This window comes from Oncorhynchus mykiss, chromosome 10 (assembly GCF_057628025.1).
Source record: "Oncorhynchus mykiss isolate SJ-2025 chromosome 10, ASM5762802v1, whole genome shotgun sequence".
NCBI classification, from domain to species: Eukaryota; Metazoa; Chordata; class Actinopteri; order Salmoniformes; family Salmonidae; genus Oncorhynchus; species Oncorhynchus mykiss.
In genome coordinates, this window is record NC_143031.1 from 50,314,217 (window position 1) to 50,336,321 (window position 22,105).

Here is a 22,105-nt window from a genome sequence, read left to right on the forward strand (position 1 = left end):
CCTTCGTCTCTCCCGAGCCCGTACGGGAGTTGTAGCGATGAGACAAGATAGTAGCTACTAAAAATAATTGGATAACACGAAATTGGGGAGAAAAAAGGGGGGTAAAAAGGGGGGTAAAAATAAATAAATATATATATATAACAGTCCGGAACCTCCAGCGAGGGTGAATGGTCCGGAGCCTTCTGTGACGGTCATCGGCCCGGAGCTTTCAGTAACGGTCAACGGTCCAGAGCTTCCCGGGACGGTCAAGAGACTGGACATTGGTGAGTAGTATACTCGGGAGCGGTGGGCGATATCCGTCAGGTACTCAGGTAGCTAAATAAATGGGGTATTAAACTCACGGCTGATAAGTGTGACCTATTCAAGAATGAGGTCAGTTATTTCTGATAAATAATTTATTTTGAGGGTTACAGAATGGATCTTAAATAAATTGTAGTCATGCAAGATCTGGTAAACAGGCCACCAACAAATGTGAGAGAGCTGGGGGACCAACTGGGGTTTCTGGGGTACTACAGGGATTATGTACAGAACTTCAGCATCTGGGAAGAGAAGGACCAAGATAGCTATGCAGTTGGGATAGGCTCCACCCCACCAGAAAGTTATATGGGATGATGCTCACCAGAGAGCATTAGAGTGTGTTGACTAATCCACCTGTGCTTGCTTACCCAGATTTATAGGACCATTTTATCCTGCATGTTGATGCCTCTGAAGAGGGATTGGGAGGTGTGTTATACCAACGAAAAAGTGGCAACTGAGAGTCATTGGATATGTCTCCTCATACTGACACAAGCAGAGAGATACTATCACCTGCACTCGGGGAAACTGGAATTCTTGGCCCTCAAATGGGCAGTGACTGAGCGGTTCCGAGATGATCTCTTTTATGCTCCCTCTGTGACAGTGTACAGTGATAATAACCCCTTGACATACGTGCCAACTACAGCAAGACTGAATGCCACCGGTAATCTCTGGGTGGCGGAGATGTCTGACTTCAATCTTACACTGAAGTATCGTCCTAGAAAGGTGAACACTGACGCAGAGTTTCTGTCACGTTCTCCTTTGCATGCTGAACATTACATGAAAGAATGCACCGAGAAACAATCACCTGAGACGGTAAAAGCAACAACAGCATGATTGTGTAACTGGGATATCTGCGGTCACGCTAAGGCCATCAGTGCAAGAGAAGCTGTCAAGGTGGGGGGGGGGGGGGGGGCAGGACTAAGCCAAAACCAACAGAATGTCATCAAGAGTCATGTGAAGTCTCACCAGAGGGATTATTATTATTATAAGGAAAACAGCAAAATGGACACAAATTGTGGTACCAAGACCGTACAGAACACTAATTCACAAGTACTTACACACTGAAATGGCCCATCTAGGAACAGAAAGAGTACGGAACTAGAAAGCTTTTATTGGCCGCGCATGCAACATGACATTGAATACTTTATCACTAAAGTGTGTAAGTGTATCAAACAAAATAAACCCAGTGTAATAACTAGGGCCCGATGCAACATGTACGGGCTGCAGCTCCTTTTGAGATGATTTCAATTGACTATGTGCAACATTCTCACTGCACCTAACATCAATACTAAACTTTAGACATACGAGTTACCACACCCAGTCTCAGGGAGGGTTAACTCTGGGAATTCCCCTGGTATCTACTGAGTTAGGTAAATCGGCTTTAAGTTGTCTCGCACCTTATTTGTGGAACAATCTTCAAAAAAAATCTTACATTTGATGTTCTGGTGCCTCTAGGGCTTTTCAGAAAACTGACTGAGGACTTTATTACTGATGAGTGTGTTTGTTTTTTATGACCGTGTTTTTCTTTCTGCTTGCATTTAATATTTATATTTTGATGTGTGTATTTTCTGTCATTTATGTAATTCAGCGCTCATCTGTAAGAGACCTTGGTCTCAGTATGACTCCCTGATAAAATAAAGGTTAAATAAAATCAATCTTGTTTACTCTCTGTGGAGGGAATGGCTGCTGAGGGGCTTTCTGGTTTCATTGTGAGACAGAGGGGGTTACTGGGACAGAACAAATGAGAATAATGTCACAGAGCATTGCTGTATACACACTGGGCATTCTTCTACAGGGGCTAAACAGATCCCACATTCTTTGCCTCCTTCCACTGTGTCAAATGTATTATTTATCAGGAGTATCAGTGAGAAAGTGGTGGTTCTGCATTCCTAGTTGGACACACATTAAGGAAATGATGTAGTCATGGTTTGCACTTCTCCTTATTCTTCTTCTTTCAACACATTTTACGATGTCCAAAGAAAGTCAGTCTGTACTGAAACAGATTTTTATCTGAGACTGATTTTATCTCCAATCCACTCCCTAATGTTTTTCACTCTCTTTCGCTGTCCCCCTCTTTTGTTATTTCTGTACCTACCCCTCCCTTTACTCTTCTCTCTCACACACACACTTTCTTCTCCTCCCTCTGCAATGGGTATCTGTATAGCACAACGTTGCTATATGACAATAGGGCAGTATAAACAAGTAGATGTTGTACTTGATGCCTGTAATCTGTGTCTGATTGTGTTAAGTAATCAAAGGGCCACTTCCCTCAAGCCCTGACATGTTGACATATCCGTATCCAGGCTACACCTTCACTGTAGCAATAGAAGCAGAAGTTGAAGGAAAGTAGGGTGAGGGTGCAGCCTTTTCTGACATCACACAATTACATCATCACACATAAGATGTTTTTGTCCTATTCATGTCCCTCAGTGTTCAGGAAAAACAAGTTGTTAGACATTCTGTCTTTTTCTCTCTTCTTCTTTTTCTCACTCTGTCATATCCTCTTCTCACTGGCAGTCCGTTTTTGATGTCCGAGTGAGATTGTGAGCTCCTCTTCCATTCTGTCTCTATAACTCTCCTCTCTTGTTGGTTTGCTGTTTTGGTGGTGGTGACCCCTGTGTTAGACCATGGGAGATCCAATAGCTTTCTCCGTCCTAAACAAGAGACTGAGACCACAGTTCACTGCCATGGAACGCCTCTGCTACTCCCTGGACACACTGGAAGATGGATCACAGCGGCCTGGCACAGTCAGGGGTGGTTCAACCACACGGTCTACAATACTGAGGGATGTATCACAAACACAGGACGACTCAAGCTCGACCACTACCAAACCAGAGCAGGAGGATGTGGTAACAGAAGGGTTGATTTCCCTGACTGAAGAGGGGGACATCGGTCCTGAACCGTTGGCCATGCCTATGATCAATGATTGTTCAATGCTGTTCCTGACAGTAGAAGATGCTGGTCCTGATGGGTCTGGTGAGCTGGCCGTGGTCAGGGACAGTTTGACCGTAGCGAGTGACGGTCCAGATGGTTTGACCGTGGTCATTGAGGGAGACGGAGACGGTTCTGATGCAGTCAGTGAAGATAGGAGCACGTCCAGACGGAGCTACATAGATGGAATGTTACCCGACCTCATCAGGAGTGGACGACCGCTCAACAGACGCAGGACACTAGGGCCAGTCTCAGACACGGTGAGAGAGAGAGAGAGAGAGAGAAAGAGAGAGAGTGAGCAAGAGAACAAAAATGAGAGATTATGTTTGTGTGTGCTGTGAGGCCAGAAATGTGCATTCAATGTCATTCGATGCAGTAAATGTTATTTAAAATAATATAAAATAAAATTTAAAATAATATAATTAAAATATCTTGCACCAGGACATATCTTGCACTAGAACACAATGCACCTCGTTCACTACTAGCATGCAATACTGTGTGATACGGTGCTATATAATGCTATCAGCTCATGGAGACAGGTTTGATTTGTGGCTGTGTATGGTTGCTAAAGGAGATATGTGGGAATATTGTTGTCTCTCTTTGAGCCCTTATCAAATCCAAATCAAATCAAAATATTAGTCACATGCGCCGAATACAACAGGTGTAGTGAAATGCTTACTTACAAGCCCGTAACCAACAATGCAGTTAAGAAAAATACCCCCCCAAAATAAGAGCAGCAGTAAAATAACAATAGCGAGGCTATATACAGGGTGTACCGGTGCAGAGTCAATGTGCAGGGGCACCGTTTAGTGGAGGTAATTGTAGTAATATGTACATGTAGGTAGAGTTATTAAAGTGACTATGCATAGATAATAACAGAAAGTAGCAGCAGCGTAAACGAGGGAGGGGGGGGGCAATGCAAACAGTCTGGGTAGCCATTTGATTAGATGTTCAGGAGTCTTATGGCTTGGGGGTAGAAGCTGTTTAGAAGCCTCTTGGACCTAGACTTGGCGCTCCGGTTCCGCTTGCCATGTGGTAGCTGAGGGAACGGTCTATGACTAGGGTGGCTGGAGTCTTTGACAATATTCAGGGCCCTCCTCTGACACCGTCTGGTATAGAGGTCCTGAATGGTAGGTAACTTGGCCCCAGTAATGTACTGGGCCATACGCACTACCCTCTGTCGTGCCTTCCAGTCGGAGCAGTTACCATACCAGGCAGTGATGCAACCCGTCAGGAGTGAGGCCCCTTGTGTGTGTGCATGTACATATACAGTACCAATCAAAAGTTTAGACACATCTACTCATTCAAGGGTTAAAAAATAAATAATACATTGTTGAATAATAGTGAAGACATCAAAACTATGAAAAAAGACATGGAATCATGGAGTAACCAAGAAAGTAAAACAAATCACACTCTTGGCATTCTCTCAACCAGCTTCATGAGGAATGCTTTTCCAACTGTCTTGAAAGAGTTTCCACATATGCTGTGCACCTGTTGGCTGCTTTTCCTTCACTCTGCGGTCCAAATCATCCCAAACCATCTTAATTGGGTTGAGGTTGGGTGATTGTGGAGGCCAGGTCATCTGATGCAGCACTCCATCACTCTTCTTCTTGGACAAATAGCCCTTACGCAGCCTGTAGGTGAGTTAGGTCATTGTCCTGCTGAAAAAAATGAATGATAGTCCCACTAAGCACAAACCAGATGGGATGGTGTATCCATGCAGAATCCTTTGGTAACCATGCTGGTTAATTGTTCCTTGAATTCTAAATAAATCACAGACAGTGTCACCAGCAAAGCACCCCCACACCATCACACCTCCTCCTCCATGCTTCACGTTGGGAACCACACATCCGGAGATAATCCGTTCATCTACTCCGAGTCTCACAAAGACATGACGGTTGGAACCAAAAATCTCAGATTTGGACTCATCAGATCAAGGGACAAATTTCCACCAGTCGAATGTCCATTGCTTGTGTTTCTTGAAACCATTCAAGTTTATTCTTCTTATTGCTGTCCTTCAGTAGTGGTTTCTTTGCAGCAATCCAGCCATGTCGGCCTGATTCATGCAGTCTCCTCTGAACAGTTGATGTTGAGATCTGTGAAGCATTTATTTGGGCTGCAATTTGTAAGGCTGGAAACTCTAATGAACTGCAGCAGAGGTAACTCTGGGTCTACCTTTCCTGTGGCGGTTCTTATGAGAGCCATTTTCATCATAGCGCTTGATGGTTCTTGCCTCTGCACTTGAAGAAACTTTCCAAGTTTTCCGCATTGACTGACCTTCATGTCTTGAAGTAATGATATATAATTTCTCTTTGCTTATTTGAGCTGTTCTTGCCGTAATATGGCCTTAATCATATACCAAATAAGGCTATCTTCTGTATACCACCCCTACCTTGTCAAAACACAACTGATTGGGTCAAACGCATTAAGAAGGAAAGAAATTCCACAAATTAACTTTTAACAAGGCAGACCTGTTAATTGAAATGCATTCCAAGTGGCAACCTCATGAAGCTGGTTGAGAGAATGCCGAGAGTGTGCAAAGCTGTCATTAAGGCAAAGGGTGGCTATTTGAAGAATCTCAAATGTAAAATATATTTTGATTTGCTTAACACTTTTTTAGTTACTACATGATTCCATATGTGTTATTTCATAGTTTCGATGTCTTTACTATTATTATACAATGTAGAACATAGTAAAAATTAAGAAAAACCCTGGAAGGAGTGTGTCCATGTGTATGTCCATGTCCATCTGTATGTTTGTATGCAAATGTGTGTGTGTGTGTGTGTGTGTGTGTGTGTGTGTGTGTGTGTGTGTGTGTGTGTGTGTGTGTGTGTGTGTGTGTGTGTGTGTGTGTGTGTGTGTGTGTGTGTGTGTGTGTGTGTGTGTGTGTGTGTGTGTGTGTGTGTGTGTGTGTGTGTGTGTGTGTGTGTGATGAGCTGTTATACGCCTATCCAGTACAACACGATTTCTCAATCTCTGATATTTCACTCAGGAATCTGGATTAGCAGGGTTTCTTTTTACCACTGTGTCCAAGTTTTTTTAAGAGAAAGGTTGTGTACATGTGTGTGTCTGTGTGCATCGTTAAAGGTAGTGTCTCGGGAGGTGGTTTGTGCATATGTCTGTGTGTTTGCATGTAACACTGTGTCTGTGTATGTCTAGTTGAAGTGAAAAGTGAAATTCTTGTAGGAAGTTGATTAACGTGCTTCTTTACATATGTGCTTCTGTGTGTTTAGTTGAAGGAGGTGCGTCGGGAGGTGGAGCTATCTCGGAGGCGCAGTCTGAAGCTGAAGGCTCAGGTGGATAAACTACAGGAGAACAGAGAGGGACCGGGATGGAGTCAACACAGAGCGAAGGTAACGTGCACACACATTTCAGATACAGTCAAGCTTTCAGAGCATTCAAGCAGAACAAGATGTTTCAAAGGTAATTTCAAAGGCATAAGGCCTGGTCATACAATCATTGAAACAGAAACAAAAACAGTGTTATATATAGAGGTTGAATAACAACAAGACACACACAACAATAGGGCTTGAATTGATTATGTTGATAACTGTATGGGAAAGGAGTATGTCTTACTGCACACTAGGAATGAATCATTTTGGTTTGTGGAGCACATCACCTTTAGAAGTCTGTGTGTATGTTGAACTATCTTCCCCTCTTTCAATCAAATGTATTTATAAAGCCCTTCTTACATCAGCTGATGTCACAAAGTGCTGTACAGAAACCCAGCTTAAAACCCCAAACAGCAAGCAATGCAGGTGTAGAAGCACAGTGGCTAGGAAAAACTACCTAGAAAGGGCAGAACCTAGGAAGAAACCTGAAAAGGGAACCAGGCTATGAGGGGTGGCCAGTCCTCTTCTGCCTGTGCCGGGTGGAGATTATAACAGAACATGGCCAAGATGTTCAAATGTTCATAGATGACCAGCAGGGTCAAATAATAATAATCACAGTGGTTGTAGAGGGTGCAACAGGTCAGCACCTTAGGAGTAAATGTCAGCTTTTCATAGCTGATCATTCAGAGTATCTCTACCGCTCCTGCTGTCTCTAGAGAGTGGAAAACAGCAGGTCTGGGACAAGGTACCACGTCCGGTGAACAGGTCAGGATTCCATTGCTGCAGGCAGAACAGTTGAAACTGGAGCAGCAGCACGACCAGGTGGACTTGGGACAGCAAGGAGTCATCAGGCCAGGTAGTCCTGAGGCATGGTCCTAGGGATCAGGCCCTCCGAGAGAGAGAGAGAAAGAAAGAAAAAAAAGAGAATTAGAGAGAGCATACTTAAATTCACACAGTACTCTGGATAAGACAGGAGAAATAATCCAGACATATCAGACTGAACCTAGCCCCCCGACACAAACAGCAGCATAAATACTAGAGGCTGAGACAGGAGGGGTCGGTAGACACTGTGGCCCCGTCCGACGATATCCCTTGACAGGGCCAAGCAGGCAGGATATAACCCCACCCACTTCTAGCCCACAAAGACCTCACCCACAGCACAACCAAAGGGGAGGCGCCAAACCGGACAGGAAGATCACGTCAGTGACTCGACCCACTCAAGTGACACACCCCTCCTAGGGATTTTTTGTTTATTTCACCTTTATTTAACCAGGTAGGCCAGTTGAGAACAAGTTGTCATTTACAACGGCGACCTGGCCAAGATGAAGCAAAGCAGTGTGACAATAAACAACAACACAGTGGGATAAACAAAAATACAGTCAATAACACAATAGAAAAATCTATATACAATGTGTGCAAATGGACCTCCCTTATCTTACCTCATTTGCACACACTGCATATAGACTTTTTCTACTGTATTATTGACTGTATGTTTATTTATTCCATGTGTAACTCTATGTTGTTGTATGTGTCAAACTGCTTTGCTTTATTCTTGGCCAGGTCACAGTTGTAAATGAGAACTTGTTCTCAACTAGCCTAGCTGGTTAAATAAAAGGTGAAATCAAATTTAAAAAACATCACCAAGAGGTAAAATATATAGTGAAAACAATAGTGGTCATAAAATCATTTATAGCACGGCTTTTGATGATCCTTGGTTGGGGTCTGAGCAGATTATTTGTTGCGATTGAAAAGTAATAAAATGGTGGTCCGATAGTTCAGGATTATGAGGAAAAACATTAAGATCCACCACATTTATTCCATGGGACAAAACTAGGTTCAGAGTATGACTGTGGCAGTGAGTAGGTCCAGAAACATGTTGGTGATGGCTCTGAAAGCCTTTTGGAGTGGGTCTGTGGACTTTTCCAAGTGAATATTAAAGTCACCAAAAATGTGAATATTATCTGCCATGACTACAAGGTCCGATAGGAATTCAGGGAACTCAGCGAAGAACGCTGTATATGGCCCAGGAGGCCTGTAGGCTGCATAGATTTCATGACTAGAAGCTCAAAAGACAAAAAAAACACCTTTTTTTTTTGTAAATTTAAATTTGCTATAGTAAATGTTAGCAACACCTCCGCCTTTGCGAGATGTGTGGGGGATATGGACATTAGTGTAACCAGGAGGAGAGGCCTCATTTAGCACAGTATATTCATCAGGCTTAAGCCATGTTTCATTCAGGCCAATTACATCAACATTATAAATAGTGATTAGTTCATTGACTAGCTGCCTTGGAAGTGAGGGATCTAAGATTAATGTAGCCCTATTTTGAGATGTGAGATATCACAATATCTTTCAATAATGGCAGGAATGGAGGAGGTCTTTATTCTAGTGAGATTGCTAAAGCGAACACCACCATGTTTAGTTTTGCCCAACCTAGATCGAGTCAGAGACACGGTCTCAATGGGGATAGCTGAGCTGACTACACTGACTGTACTAGTGGCAGACTCCACTAAGAGGCAGACAGCCTGCTGCCTGGCCTGCATCCTCTCATTGTGAAACTAGTCGAGTTAGAGCGCTGTATAAGTTCATAGATAAGATGAGAGCACCCCTCCACCTAGAATGGAGTCCGTCACTCCTCAACAGGCCAGGCTTGGTCCTGTTTGTGGGTGAATCCCAGAAAGAAGGCCAATTATCTACAAATGCTATCTTTTGGGAGGGGCAGAAAAAAGTTTCCAACCAGCGATTGAGTTATGAGACTCTGCTGTAGAGCTCATCACTCCCCTTAACTGAGAGGGGGCCAGAGACAATTACTCAATGCCGACACATCTTTCTATCTGACCCCTCTCTCTCTCTCCCCCCTCTCTCTACCCCCAACCCCTCCCTCGCTACCCCTATCTCTGCAGGTTAAAGAGGAGGTTCACTCCATTCTGAGGTTGTTGCTTCCTTTGACAGAGTCCAGCCCAGTAGAACCCTCTGTTCAGGAGAACAGTCTGGATACAGCACTGGTTCTGCTGCAGAACGTGGCACGCAAACTAGCATTGAACCACACAGCACAGGTGAGTCTTAACTAGCACTGAGTCACACAGCACAGGGTGAGTCTAAACTAGCTCACAAGTCTCAGCCACACAGTACAGTTGAGCTCAGACTATATTTTGAGGAGTTGCAACCTGATTGTCAAAACAATAAAATGTATTTAAGTTTTTGGGTTCCAAAATATTTCCTCCAACTTGTTCTTAGTGAATGTGTCCCAGGCTTATGACACAGTCTTGCACTCATACAGTCATACCTCCCAGGGGAGTTTAAATCGCATCAGAATATATCAGCAAACAATTTAGGCAGAAGAACCATCGATATCAAGAAATCAGTGGTGGCTGCTCAGAGGAAGGGGAGGACCGTCCCCCTCAGGGAATTTCATAAAAATTGAAAAACTTTTTTTAGATAAAGCTATACTAAATATGTTCAAGTCTCCAAATAATTGATAAAAACACATTGTTTTGCAATGAAGGTCTACAGTAGCCTCAACAGCACTCTGTAGGGTAGAACCATGGTGTAGCCGGAGGACAGCTAGCTCCTCCTCTGGGTACATTGATTTCAATACAAAACCAATGAAGGCTCGTGGTTCTCACCCTCTTCTATCGACTTACACAGTAATTATTACATCTTCCAGAGTATGTCCTCCAACCGATCAAGTAACATTTTATTTGGAATACAACAGGTGTGTAGATCTTACATTGAAATGCTTACTTACAAGCACTTAACCAACAAGAATATATCTAAAAACAAAACGTATGAGAGCTCTTGCAGCATGAACTGACATGTTGTCCACCCAATCGAAGGATCAAATAATAAGTATACTGTAGTACTGAAAGCATAAGCTACAGCTAGCTAGGACAGCATTGCATAACATGTGGTGAGTAGTTGACTCTAAGAGATAGAAAGACAATAGTTGAACAGTTTTGAACAAATTCATTTCTTAAAAAATAAAGGAGAAGTAAGAGCGAGAGAAAGAGTCATTTTGTTTCAGTTTTACAAATGCAGCTTTCTAGTTAATAAGCCTGGAACCCCCCTCTGATTGACAATGGGATTCGATAAACTATTATCGTCCGTTGCTATATCAACGGTGTGATGACCTAATGATTGGACGTTTGGAGATCATTACAGTGTAAAATACGTTCTTTTCATCATCGCTATGCATCGCTCATCGCTATGCGAACAAGGCTGATTTCCGCGATATTTTGGGCACCTTCCTAACATAATAACACGAAATCCATGTCTTAAAACATTGCTACATTTCGGAAATGGCAAAGACAACGTGTAATCTGCGTGACACATTAAAGTTATTTACTTTACACATCAGGAAAACAGCTTATTTCCACTCCATATGCAAATCTGTTTGATTCATACACTGGCTTGTCTGGCTGTCATGTTTATTTTAACCTTCCCTTATCTACACTGAAATAATATAATTTCAGTAATCCTCTATTATGATTAAAATATATATATATATATATATATATCGCATAGCTCATTAGTACACCCTTGTGGTTGAATATATATGTAACTTTTGCAGGTCCTACGATACAACAATGAATAATGTGGAACAAATAAATACCACCAAAGGATACCTTACAATTTACAATAATGAACACCTTGTGAAACAGCTGTGAAAACCAACCTGGCATTATTTAAGATTTTAATACATAAACTTACATCGTTTTTGGTACAGTTGTGTCATTAATTTATTTTCACAGATTTGTTGTGCACTCACATGGCAACGATAGACTAAAATACTAAATTCTGGTGTGTGGAATGCAGAGGAGGTGGTTGCTGTGTGGGTGGGAGGTTCTGCCTGTCACTTGTTCTCAACAGGCAGCCAGTCTCAGAAGGGGGTCTTGAAGAGGGAGACTGCAAAGTCCAGGCAATGCTGCCCTCTTTGTTCTGAGTGTTTGCAGTGCTAGTGTTTTTAGTTAGTCTGTGCATCTCACATATTATGTGCCCAGTATGATAGAGCAAGAAAACCTTCTTAGCAGATAATGACAACAACAGTAGCTGTAGATGATGTAATGAAAAAGGACATCATGTGCCATGGTGAAAAAACTTTGATGGGCTTCAACTCCGGCACCACAGTCTTTGCTCTCTCAAACTTCTGGCAGGCTAGACAGGGTACTGACCTTTAAGCAAAAAGTGACAAATTGAAACATTGTGTGCTCTCTGATATGACATTCATTGAAATCATAATAATTTCTGATATAATAGAATATGATTGATAAACAAAAGGTTATTTCACTTGCCCATGATTTTGGCAATCATGCGCTTCACTCTGAAATGGTCACCATGCATCTCGGTCAGCACGGTCAGAGTGGCCTCCTTCTCCTCCTTAGCAAAAATCACCCTCCTGTGTGGCTGGCCATCCTTCCCCCGTAGGTACATGTGATTGCCTAACAAGTTTGAAGAGAAGAGTTGTTGAAATACTCAAGTCTAAGTACATTTGCACTGCTGTCTTTCTCTCTGTCTTCCACTCTCTTTCCACCTCTCTCTCCCTATTTCATCCTTTCTTTCTCCCCCCCATTGTCTGTCTAGCGAAGATACCTAGTCATGGGCATTTGGAATTACCATAATTGCTTACACCTATTCATTTGATTGATCAGGTTTAACGTATAGCTAGACACCTCAATATGACAGACATAACTATATCAGTGGAGGCTGCTAAGGGGAGAACGGCTCATAATAATGGCTGGAATGGAGTCAATAGAATGGTATCAACCACATGGAAACCACATGTTTGATACCATTCCATTTACTCCATTTCAGACATTATTATGAGCCATCATCCCCTCAGCAGCCTCCACTGAACTATATGTATAGCTAGCAACTAGTTAACGTTAGATGGAATATGGTTGTCCATACGAAATCCGTCCAGTTATCTAATAGAAGTTAACTGCTTAACGTTACCCTGAATTGTGAATTTCTCTGCATGCTGCGCCTCTTGCTGAGATCAGTGCTGTATTCATAGTACTTTGCCTAGTTGGAAAGATAAAATAAAATCTCCTCAAGGGATGCCATTGAAGTGCAACTACATACAAACAGAAAGCTGCAATAACAGTTACAGTAGCTTGCAAGCTAGCTAGCTAATGTTAGCTAAATAAAACTGTCTGGCTAGCTAGCTGGCTACTGTAGCTGGCTAGCTGACTAGGCAGGCTGAGTTATATAAGTACAGTAGCTAGCAACGTCAATCTAAAAACAGCTTAAAATATTTATTCCTATATAACAATATTTGCGTATATAAAGACAAATAGATGGTAAACAAAGTGTTTTCTTTCCAGTCGTTTCGGTCCTCTGAAGCAGCAGGTCGTCACCGTCAAAAACACCGTCCTTGGAGAACAATTCTGACCTAATAATTTTGTTCGGACTGAGCGAGCATTTATGCAGTGAAATAGAACTGCCCGCATCCTCCTTCCTTCGTGACCACTACGAGGTAAAATAGAGCCAAGCAACCAGCATAGCAGTGGACTCTTGGTTCATTACGTAATCCGGTCAAAATGTTTCAAGTTCTAGTAACAGCCCTAGCAACAGAAGCTTGAACTTATCGAATTCTATTGTGACGCAGAGGGGGACACAATTTGGCCGGGGGACACTATTTGGCATGATAGTGTTACTGCATAAACTGCTTACTGACTATAGACTGTAACGTTACTACATGATTGTAGTGGGTTTATTAACACGTTGGTTATATTATCCATGTTGACTATGACGTTACTTTAGCTAATATGGTAACGACGATGTAGGCTGTGTGTAGCGGTTATGATATGATGTGGCTTGGAAAGTTTTTTTTGCCTGGTCAGATAGAGCTGATGTGTTGTCAATTGAAGTCCACAAATGAAGGGAAAAGGTGAGAGGAGTAGAGCTCATAGATGCAAGAATGAATACAATGGGGCTCCTATGAAAGTGAGCTGTGTTTACGTGTGATCAGGGGTGTATTCATTTCGCCAATTCTGTTGAAAAAAATGTTTCTTTAACAAAAGCAAACAGAATGAAACTGGGATAAACATAGCTGCACCTTTACTCGTTTGCAACTGTTGGAATAATGATTACACCCTAGCTAGATGCAGGCAAGAGTGTGCAAGGTGGTCCTGAATGTGTCACTTCAAATGTTTCTCTCGACCTGTTTGTATCTACGTTGTAAACTTTTATTCATAGGCTAGGTTGTAGCAACCTCATGATGGGCATAGGGAAAATGTTAGTATCAATGTTATATTGAACTGGGTGAATGGAATATGAATGACAGTCATCACATTTGCTGTAATAGAAATAAGGCCATGCTCAAGAAATGAATAAATTGTCCTCAATTGTCTTAAAAGGCACCGACTTCCACTGCAAAAACACAATTTTATCTCAATGTCCGTATGAATGTCAATTAAACAAACTTCCTTTCTTTCCCTACCACTCTTTCCTTTTGGCTTAACAAGGATTCCAAGTCCGGGGATCGTAGAGAAAATGATGTGGATGGCAGTGCTGTTCTACAACAGGCACTACAGGACAGAGACGATGCCTTGGAGAAGTGAGTGTACACATACACACGAATGTGCATGCATGCAGACACACATGGCTCACACACTTAACACGCACGCACGCACACACCATGGCAAAGAGAGTTGTCAATACTGCTCGTCTAAAAGAGGGATCTGCATCGTTCCAGTAAAGGAATGAGACTTTGATGGGTTTTTTTCCACTTCCTGTTGAACAGGAAGAAGGCCATGGAGGCGGAGCTTCTTCGCAGTAAGACAGAGATGATGTTACTTAACAACCAGCTGCTGGAGGCCGTGCAGAAAAGACTGGAGCTCGCTTTGGAAGTAGAGGACTGGAAGGTACTTAGAGAGAGAGAGAGACAGAGACAGAGAGAGAGTGATGAGGGAGGGGGAGAAGAAGGTACTGAGAGAGATGGAGGGAGAGAGGGAGGGAGGGAGATGGACGAGGGAAGAGGGGAAAGAATGAGTAAGGAGGGGAGAGAGGGAGGAGAAGCACGAGGGGAGGAAGGGTAGGGAGAGAGCAGAAGAGCCAGAGAGGGGATGGAGTTATGGATATCGTTCTGTAGATACAGTGGATATACTGTAGAGTGAAGAGGAAAGATGAGAGAGATAGTTGAAAGAAAAAGGTGAAAGAGTGCTTGAGTAATGTGAGCAGAGAGAGAATATAGAGAGAGAGAGTAGAGAGAGAGTCACAGTCTATGGGAAGGGAAAAAGGGATATGTCTGAGACATACAGTACGAACATGTTACTGTGGAAAACAAGCTCTCAGTAATCAGGGGAAAATAGCAAATTACCCATGGTTTAACACCAGTGTTGGGGAGTGGTGAACTACATTTAGTTCAACAAGTAATTTCATACGATTTTATAATTCTAATATTAGTGTTTTCAGTGGTTAATAACTTTTTTTGCCATGTAGTGGTGTAGCTAAATACTGGAACTAGACAACTTTTTTTTTGCAAATTTAAAAAAAAAATGTGGGTGAACTAGGCAAGAATGTCCTTTCTCTTTTGGCATCTCACTTGAAAAAACTTTTGTGTGCCTATTTCTCACTTGTTGAGTTCAGTAGGCTAAATGACACATTCTGTTGACATCTGACTTCTTTTAGTGTGACGTAATTAATGGGTAGCTTGGTAAATACGGTATATTTTCAGAGTAGCTTTCCCAACACACACACACACACACACACACACACACACACACACACACACACACACACACACACACACACACACACACACACACACACACACACACACACACACACACACACACACACACACACACACACACACACACACACACACACACACACACACACACACGGCTACGTCAACAACCCTCCGACTTTACTCCATCCCTTCTTCAGTCGGGAGTTGCACATATGTGTCAGGGCAGCAGCAACACAGGTTGTTTAGACTCTAGGTTAGATGATTATGAATATTATATTATGAAGTTATCATTTAAGAATTCAAGAGCATTGAAGATAAAGCACCTGTCCCTGTGCACGGTCCTGCATGGGTATGAAATACACGTACATTATTTACACGGTGTAGTGCATCCAGCCGGTACATATCACCAGCTGGTGTCCTAGCATGACACTGTAGTAATAGAGCCTGGGGCCTCAGGGGCCATCTGGTGAGAGACCAGCTCCCTCTAGTGGTGCAATAGAACATGATATTATATTACCGTCTTGGGGACAGTAGACCACTGATCTAGCAACAGCGGTCTTATTCTTTCCAATGATCATAACCAGTTATGAATTAGGGGACAGAGTTGATTCCAGGTCAGAATAAACTAAAAACACAAGTAGTCAGAATATATACCAAGTTGTACCAAGTTTGGTGTTTAAGGGGTAGAAGTTGCAGCGTTGGGCAAAAAAAGATGAACAATAGAAATACAATTACAATACTGGAATACCATGATGAGATGAATAAAAATGTCCCTTTATCAGGACGATGTCCAGATGATCCTCCAGCAACAGCTCCGGAGCCAGCAACAACAGGCAGCAGAACAAGCCCAGAGGAAGCCGTCCCGTCTGGGGCTGCTGAGGAGGACCAACAGACCCCCCCTCCAGAGGCCAGCCTCTACCCCCTTGACCTACACCACTGGACAGGTTCCCGTTAGTACCCGCGTCCCTTCCCCCTCTCCCACCCCCCAATGTACCCCTGTCACCTGGAGGGACAGGCTGAAAAGGGGGAAGGTGGGTCGTCATAGTGGCCAGGATGCAGAGCAGGCATTGCAGGCATCGCGGTCGTCGAGCGGCAGCAGACTGGAGGAGGGGTTTCATACCATAGACTTATAGACTTACACATCATACACAAAATCATATGCATTTAAGGGAGGGATACAACTCATATCTATGTACTGTATTTACTGGTAACTACTGATCAATCTTTCTAACTGTGGATTCTTACTGGGAGAGATACATTGAGCTGATAGTGAGTCACAAGCAGATTCATTCATCCAATCTACTAGTACTGTGCACCGCTCTGATCTGTTTGGCTTTAGGAAAATATTTTCCAGACAATTCTGTCCATTGGTGCCTGGATACTACATTTGGGTTGGAGATTTTCCCTCCAACTCTAGGCATACATTTTCTATTGTAATGACAAGCAGTCATGTTGACTGTAACACGTGTCTCTGATTAAAGGGGCAATCCTTAGTTGCTAGGGCAACATACATTTTTGGACTTAGAAATGAATGATATCTACCCATTGATTCTTGAAGAATATAACATATAAATGCATATCAATGCCTAATGAGCTTAGTTCAACTGTCATACTCCATCAGAACCCAAAATATAAGCTTGTTTTACTCCAATGTTTGTAAACATAAATGTAAACAAACAGGGCCAATTGCAACCACTGATGGCCACTAGATTATCGCCAGCCGATTATCGCCAGCCGATCTCTCGTTAAACAATCAATACATGCAAAAATGTATGTTGCTGTAGCAAATAAGGATTGACCCTTTAATCAGACTAAGAGATTGGAGAATGAATCTGCTTGTGACTGTGTATCTAACCAGAGGGTGAAATTGAGAGGTGGCACCACAGGTTCAAAAGTGGTGTGGCACTGGTCAGGTAAAACTCTGGGCCCTATTCGTAGGCTATGATAAAACATTATTATTATAGATAGAACAGATGAAAAGGGAAGCTATGAATAGGGCTGGAGTTTTTCTTGTCAGGACATGTGAATTGGAAACACTCCTGGCCTAAGGTGAATCAAACCCTTTCAAACTCCTACAAACCTTGTTATTGTTCATTCTGAAGCCTTTATGTATGGCAGAGTTACATTTAGCACTATACACAGTATAATTTGTAACAAGGCAGGGTTACATTTAATATTATACACAGTAGAATTTGTAACAATGTTTTTTTTTATGTGTAAGTCATAAAACCACTAACCTTGTGTCATTGTCCTGGTCTCCATCTGGGCCACCAGAGGTTGGATCCCTGCTTCTCACTGTTGGAACTGATTGCCTGTAAAATCCATATTGTCAATCATTAAATCAACTACTTTAAACATTTTTATTGAAAATGATATTCCCCTTTTCATGAAGTAGATGTTATTGACTGTCACTCATTCTATTGCACTCAATTCTAACCAAACCTGCGTTATCAGTTCATATCAGTAGGTGTCACTGTGCACGAAAAGACTGACGCCATGATGGCTGACTGTCTCTGTATTTGTGAAAGCTATGGTGGTGCTAGAATCCATCAATTCTATTTTTCTGCATAAGCCATCCAACTGTTCTGTTGGACAAATGTGTTATATTGTCTCAGTAGACTGCTCTGTGGGATAATTTCTAGGGGTTTACTTTTAAGTCAGTGAAATTTGCTCCACAAATATGTTTCAATAATCACCAGCAGTGGAAATAGGATAATATATAATACATTACTGGACTAACAAACTGGCTGGCTGACTAACAGTTTCAGTAACTTCAGTATCCCTTGGCCTTGGGTAGCAACAGAAGATTGTTTCATCCTCTTTATCCTGTGCCAAACACATTTATTCAGTTAGTTTACATTATTAGCCGTTGGCTGCATGATTGCATCAACCAAGCTAGCTAATGATGTTAGCTAGCTAGCTAGATAGGCTACTGAAGCTAATGTTAGTAAGGAGGTGCGGGGGGGGGGGTCAAATAAAACCAAAATATATATTTTCTTTTTTAAGGAACCCAGTCCGGCTTTCAACTTACTCTTGAATGTTGCAATAGTAGAATGCATAAGGTGCCATTTCAAAATTGGGTCATGCATCATCAGTTGTCCTGTTGTCATGTCAGTCCTTGCACACGTAAAGGCTCTACCTGGTCAATCTGATGTCTGCAGTGGCTGTACAGCATTTACTACAATGTGGCCTCTGCAGAAGTCAGAGCATTCATACTTCTTGCGCTTCGGGGAGCAGAGCAGAGCAGAGAGTAGCATATGCATCCAAATGAGTAGGTGGCAGCACAGACGATCAATGTACAATTCAGCAGAACATTTCTGAATATCTGTACAAGAAGAGGATAGGGATGATACAATACAAACAACACAACATTGCAAAATGGCAACATATGATAAAGAGACACGTATGAAGAGGAGGAATAGTTGCTGTGTCTTATGTTGGAGCGGAGATGGAGGAACGACAGAGAATGCAGGAGAAGATGGTCAGTGTGACCTCAAACACCAAGAGGGAGAGTTGATCCTACTTGTGCAGAAAATACATGGCACCTACTTCAGCGGGTCGTGAATATTTAAATTATAGGGGCACACACTCCATAGTATGTGGAGTATGTGATGGCTTCTACACCTGCATTGCTTGCTGTTTGGGGTTTTAGGCTGGGTTTCTGTACAGCACTTTGAGATATCAGCTGATGTACGAAGGGCTAAATAAATAAATTTGATTTGATTTGATTTGATGGCCACCATCGTTTCACCATGGTAAACGGGGGGCATACGGTCGGAAAAGCGATGGAGGAGTGTTTCAGGAGAGCACCTTTGGGTCTCGTCTCTTTTAAGGGGAAGCTAGAGTTGCCACCACCTCAAGACCTGCTTGGCATGACAACCACAGTCCAGCATGTGTTTGTTGGAGACGCTGTTTTCCCCCTCCATGTTAATCTCATGAGCCCCTATCCAATTATTTATAGTATACACATCAGTGGCGGTTGGAGCCATTTAAGATGAGGGAGGACAATCATTTTTTTATTAGCAGGGCCTTATTTCTATTTCAGCATATTGGATGACTGTCATTCATATTCCATTCACCCAGCTCAATGTAACATTGATAGGTTTAGGCTACTACATGATACTCAAAATGTTCCCTATATCCATCATGAAGTTGCTACAACCTAGCCTATGAACGAAAGTTTACAATATAGGTACATGTCCATTGGGTGTAACTGCTAAACTGCTTGCTAACTGTACATTGTACATACAGTACAGTGTACAGTTAGCAAGCAGTTACACCAGTGGGCACCAGTGGCAATGAATGAGTAAAACCAAAAGCTTTCCTCGACTTGAAGAGTTCCCGTGTTGGATAGCCATAGCCAACTAGGTAACATAGCATCCCTCGCTGTTTTGTGCCAGGTGTTGGAGTAGGCTAAACTAACTAACTGCATTAGCTGGTAAGTGAAGGTGAAAGTATTTTTATACAGTGGGGCAAAAAAGTATTTAGTCAGCCACCAATTGTGCAAGTTCACCCACTTAAAAAGATGAGAGAGGCCTGTAATTTTCATCATAGGTACACTTCAACTATGACAGACAAAATGAGAAGAAAAAAAATCCAGAAAATCACATTGAAGGATTTTTAATGAATTTATCTGCAAATTATGGTGGAAAATAAGTATTTGGTCACCTACAAACAAGCAAGATTTCTGGCTCTCACAGACCTGTAACTTGTTCTTTAAGAGGTTCCTCTGTCCTCCACACGTTACCTGTATTAATGGCACCCGTTTGAACTTGTTATCAGTATAAAAGACACCTGTCCACAACCTCAAACAGTCACACTCCAAACTCCACTATGGCCAAGACCAAAGAGCTGTCAAAGGACACCAGAAACGAAATTGTAGACTAAATAAAATCCCAGAACCACACGGGGGGACCTAGTGAATGACCTGCAGAGAGCTGGGACCAAAGTAACAAAGCCTACCATCAGTAGGAAAACATGGAAACATCATGCTTTGGGGCTGTTTTTCTGCAAAGGGACCAGGACGACTGATCCGTGTAAAGGAACGAATGAATGGGGCCATGTATCGTGAGATTTTGGGTGAAAACCTCCTTCCATCAGCAAGGGCATTGAAGATGAAACGTGGCTGGGTCTTTCAGCAAGACAATGATCCCAAACACACCGCCCGGGCAACGAAGGAGTGGCTTTGTAAGAAGCATTTCAATGTCCTGGAGTGGCCTAGCCAGTCTCCAGATCTCAACCCCATAGAAAATCTTTGGAGGGAGTTGAAAGTCCGTGTTGCCCAGCAACAGCCCCAAAACATCACTGCTCTAGAGGAGATCTGCATGGAGGAATGGGCCAAAATACCAGCAACAGTGTGTGAAAACCTTGTGAAGACTTACAGAAAATGTTTGACCTCTGTCATTGCCAACAAAGGGTATATAACAAAGTATTGAGAAAAACTTTTGTTATTGACCAAATACTTATTTTCCACCATAATTCGCAAAGAAATTCATAAAAAAATTCTACATTGTTATTTTTAGGATTTTTTTTCTCATTTTGTCTGTCATAGTTAAAGTGTACCTATGATGAAAATTACAGGCCTCTCTCATATTTTTAGGTGGGAGAACTTGCACAATTGGTGGCTGACTAAATACGTTTTTGCCCCACTGTATGTATGTATGTATGTATATCTCTCGCTTCTTAAATTTCTTAAGAAATGTATTTGTTAAAAACTGTTCTGCTATTCTGCTTCTCTCTCTTTGAGTCAACTACTTACCATATTATATGCACTGTAGTGCTAGCTATCTTCAGCGTATGCTTTCAGTACTATTACTATTACTATTCATTCTTTGATCTGTTGATTGGGTGGACAACATGTCAGTTAGGTTGGAGGATGTTCCCCCGGAAGATTTCATAATTACTGTGTACGTCTATGGAAGAGGTTGAAAACCATGAGCATTTTAGGTTTTGTGTTGAAGTCAATGTACCCAGAGGAGCATGGAAACTAGCTGTCATCTGGCCACACCATGATGCTACCCTACAGAATGCTGTTGAGGCTACTGTAGACCTTCATTGCAAAACAGGATGTTTTAATCAATTATTTGGTGACATGTTAATATATTTATTATGGTTTTATGTTTCACCATTTACATTTGTCTAAAATTCACGGAGGAGGGTCCTCCCCTTCCTCTGAAAATTACAGTATACCCCATAATGACAAAGGAAAAACAGCTTTTTAGAAATGTTTGCAAATGTATAAAAAAAAATACTAAAATGAATTATCACATTTACATACGGATTCAGACCCATTACTCAGTACTTTGTTGAACCACTTCAGGCAGCGATTACAGCCTTGATTCTTCTTGGGTATGCCGCTACAAGCTAGGAAAACCATTATTTGGGGAGTTTCTCCCTTTCTTCTCTGCAGATCCTCTCAAGCTCTGTCAGGCTGCACAGCTATTTTCAGGTCTCTCCATAGATGTTCGATCGGGTTCAATGTCCTGGCTCTGGCTGAGCCACTCAAGGACATTCAGAGACTTGGGCCGAAGCCACTCCTGCGTTGTCTTGACTGTGTGCTTAAAACTTCTTAGGGCTGAAATCCCGTCAACGGGATCGATATGACAACAGCCAGTGAAAGTGCAGAGCGCCAAATTCAAAACAGAAATCTCATAATTAAAATTCCTCAAACATACAAGTATCTTATACCATTTTAAAGGCAATCTTGTTGTTAATCCCACCACAGTGTCCGATTTCAAATAGGCTTTACAGCAAAAGCACCACAAACGATTGTTAGGTCAGAGCCAAGTCACAGAAAAACACAGCCATTTTTCCAGCCAAAGAGTGGAGTCACAAAAATCAGAAATAGAGA

At 42.2% G+C, this 22,105-nt stretch overlaps 1 protein-coding gene across 1 annotated transcript; it reads left to right on the top strand.

The window, feature by feature from the left end:
* Nucleotides 1-1,258: 1,258 nt before the first annotated feature.
* Nucleotides 1,259-17,614, top strand: LOC110534204 (uncharacterized). Its single transcript, XM_021618924.3, has 6 exons — nt 1,259-3,488; nt 6,462-6,581; nt 9,464-9,616; nt 14,027-14,118; nt 14,305-14,425; nt 16,038-17,614. Exons 1-6 carry the CDS (start codon nt 2,925-2,927, stop codon nt 16,386-16,388), a joined length of 1,401 nt encoding a protein of 466 aa, XP_021474599.2. The 5' UTR covers nt 1,259-2,924; the 3' UTR covers nt 16,389-17,614.
* Nucleotides 17,615-22,105: the final 4,491 nt, after the last annotated feature.

Bases quoted from the DNA above. Each gene is read 5' to 3' on its own strand.
- LOC110534204 (XM_021618924.3), top strand. From the start codon at position 2,925: ATGGGAGATCCAATAGCTTTCTCCGTCCTAAACAAGAGACTGAGACCA. The intron at 3,489-6,461 runs GTGAGAGAGAGA...CTGTGTGTTTAG, and splicing joins TAGGGCCAGTCTCAGACACG to TTGAAGGAGGTGCGTCGGGA. The intron at 14,426-16,037 runs GTACTTAGAGAG...TCCCTTTATCAG, and splicing joins TGGAAGTAGAGGACTGGAAG to GACGATGTCCAGATGATCCT.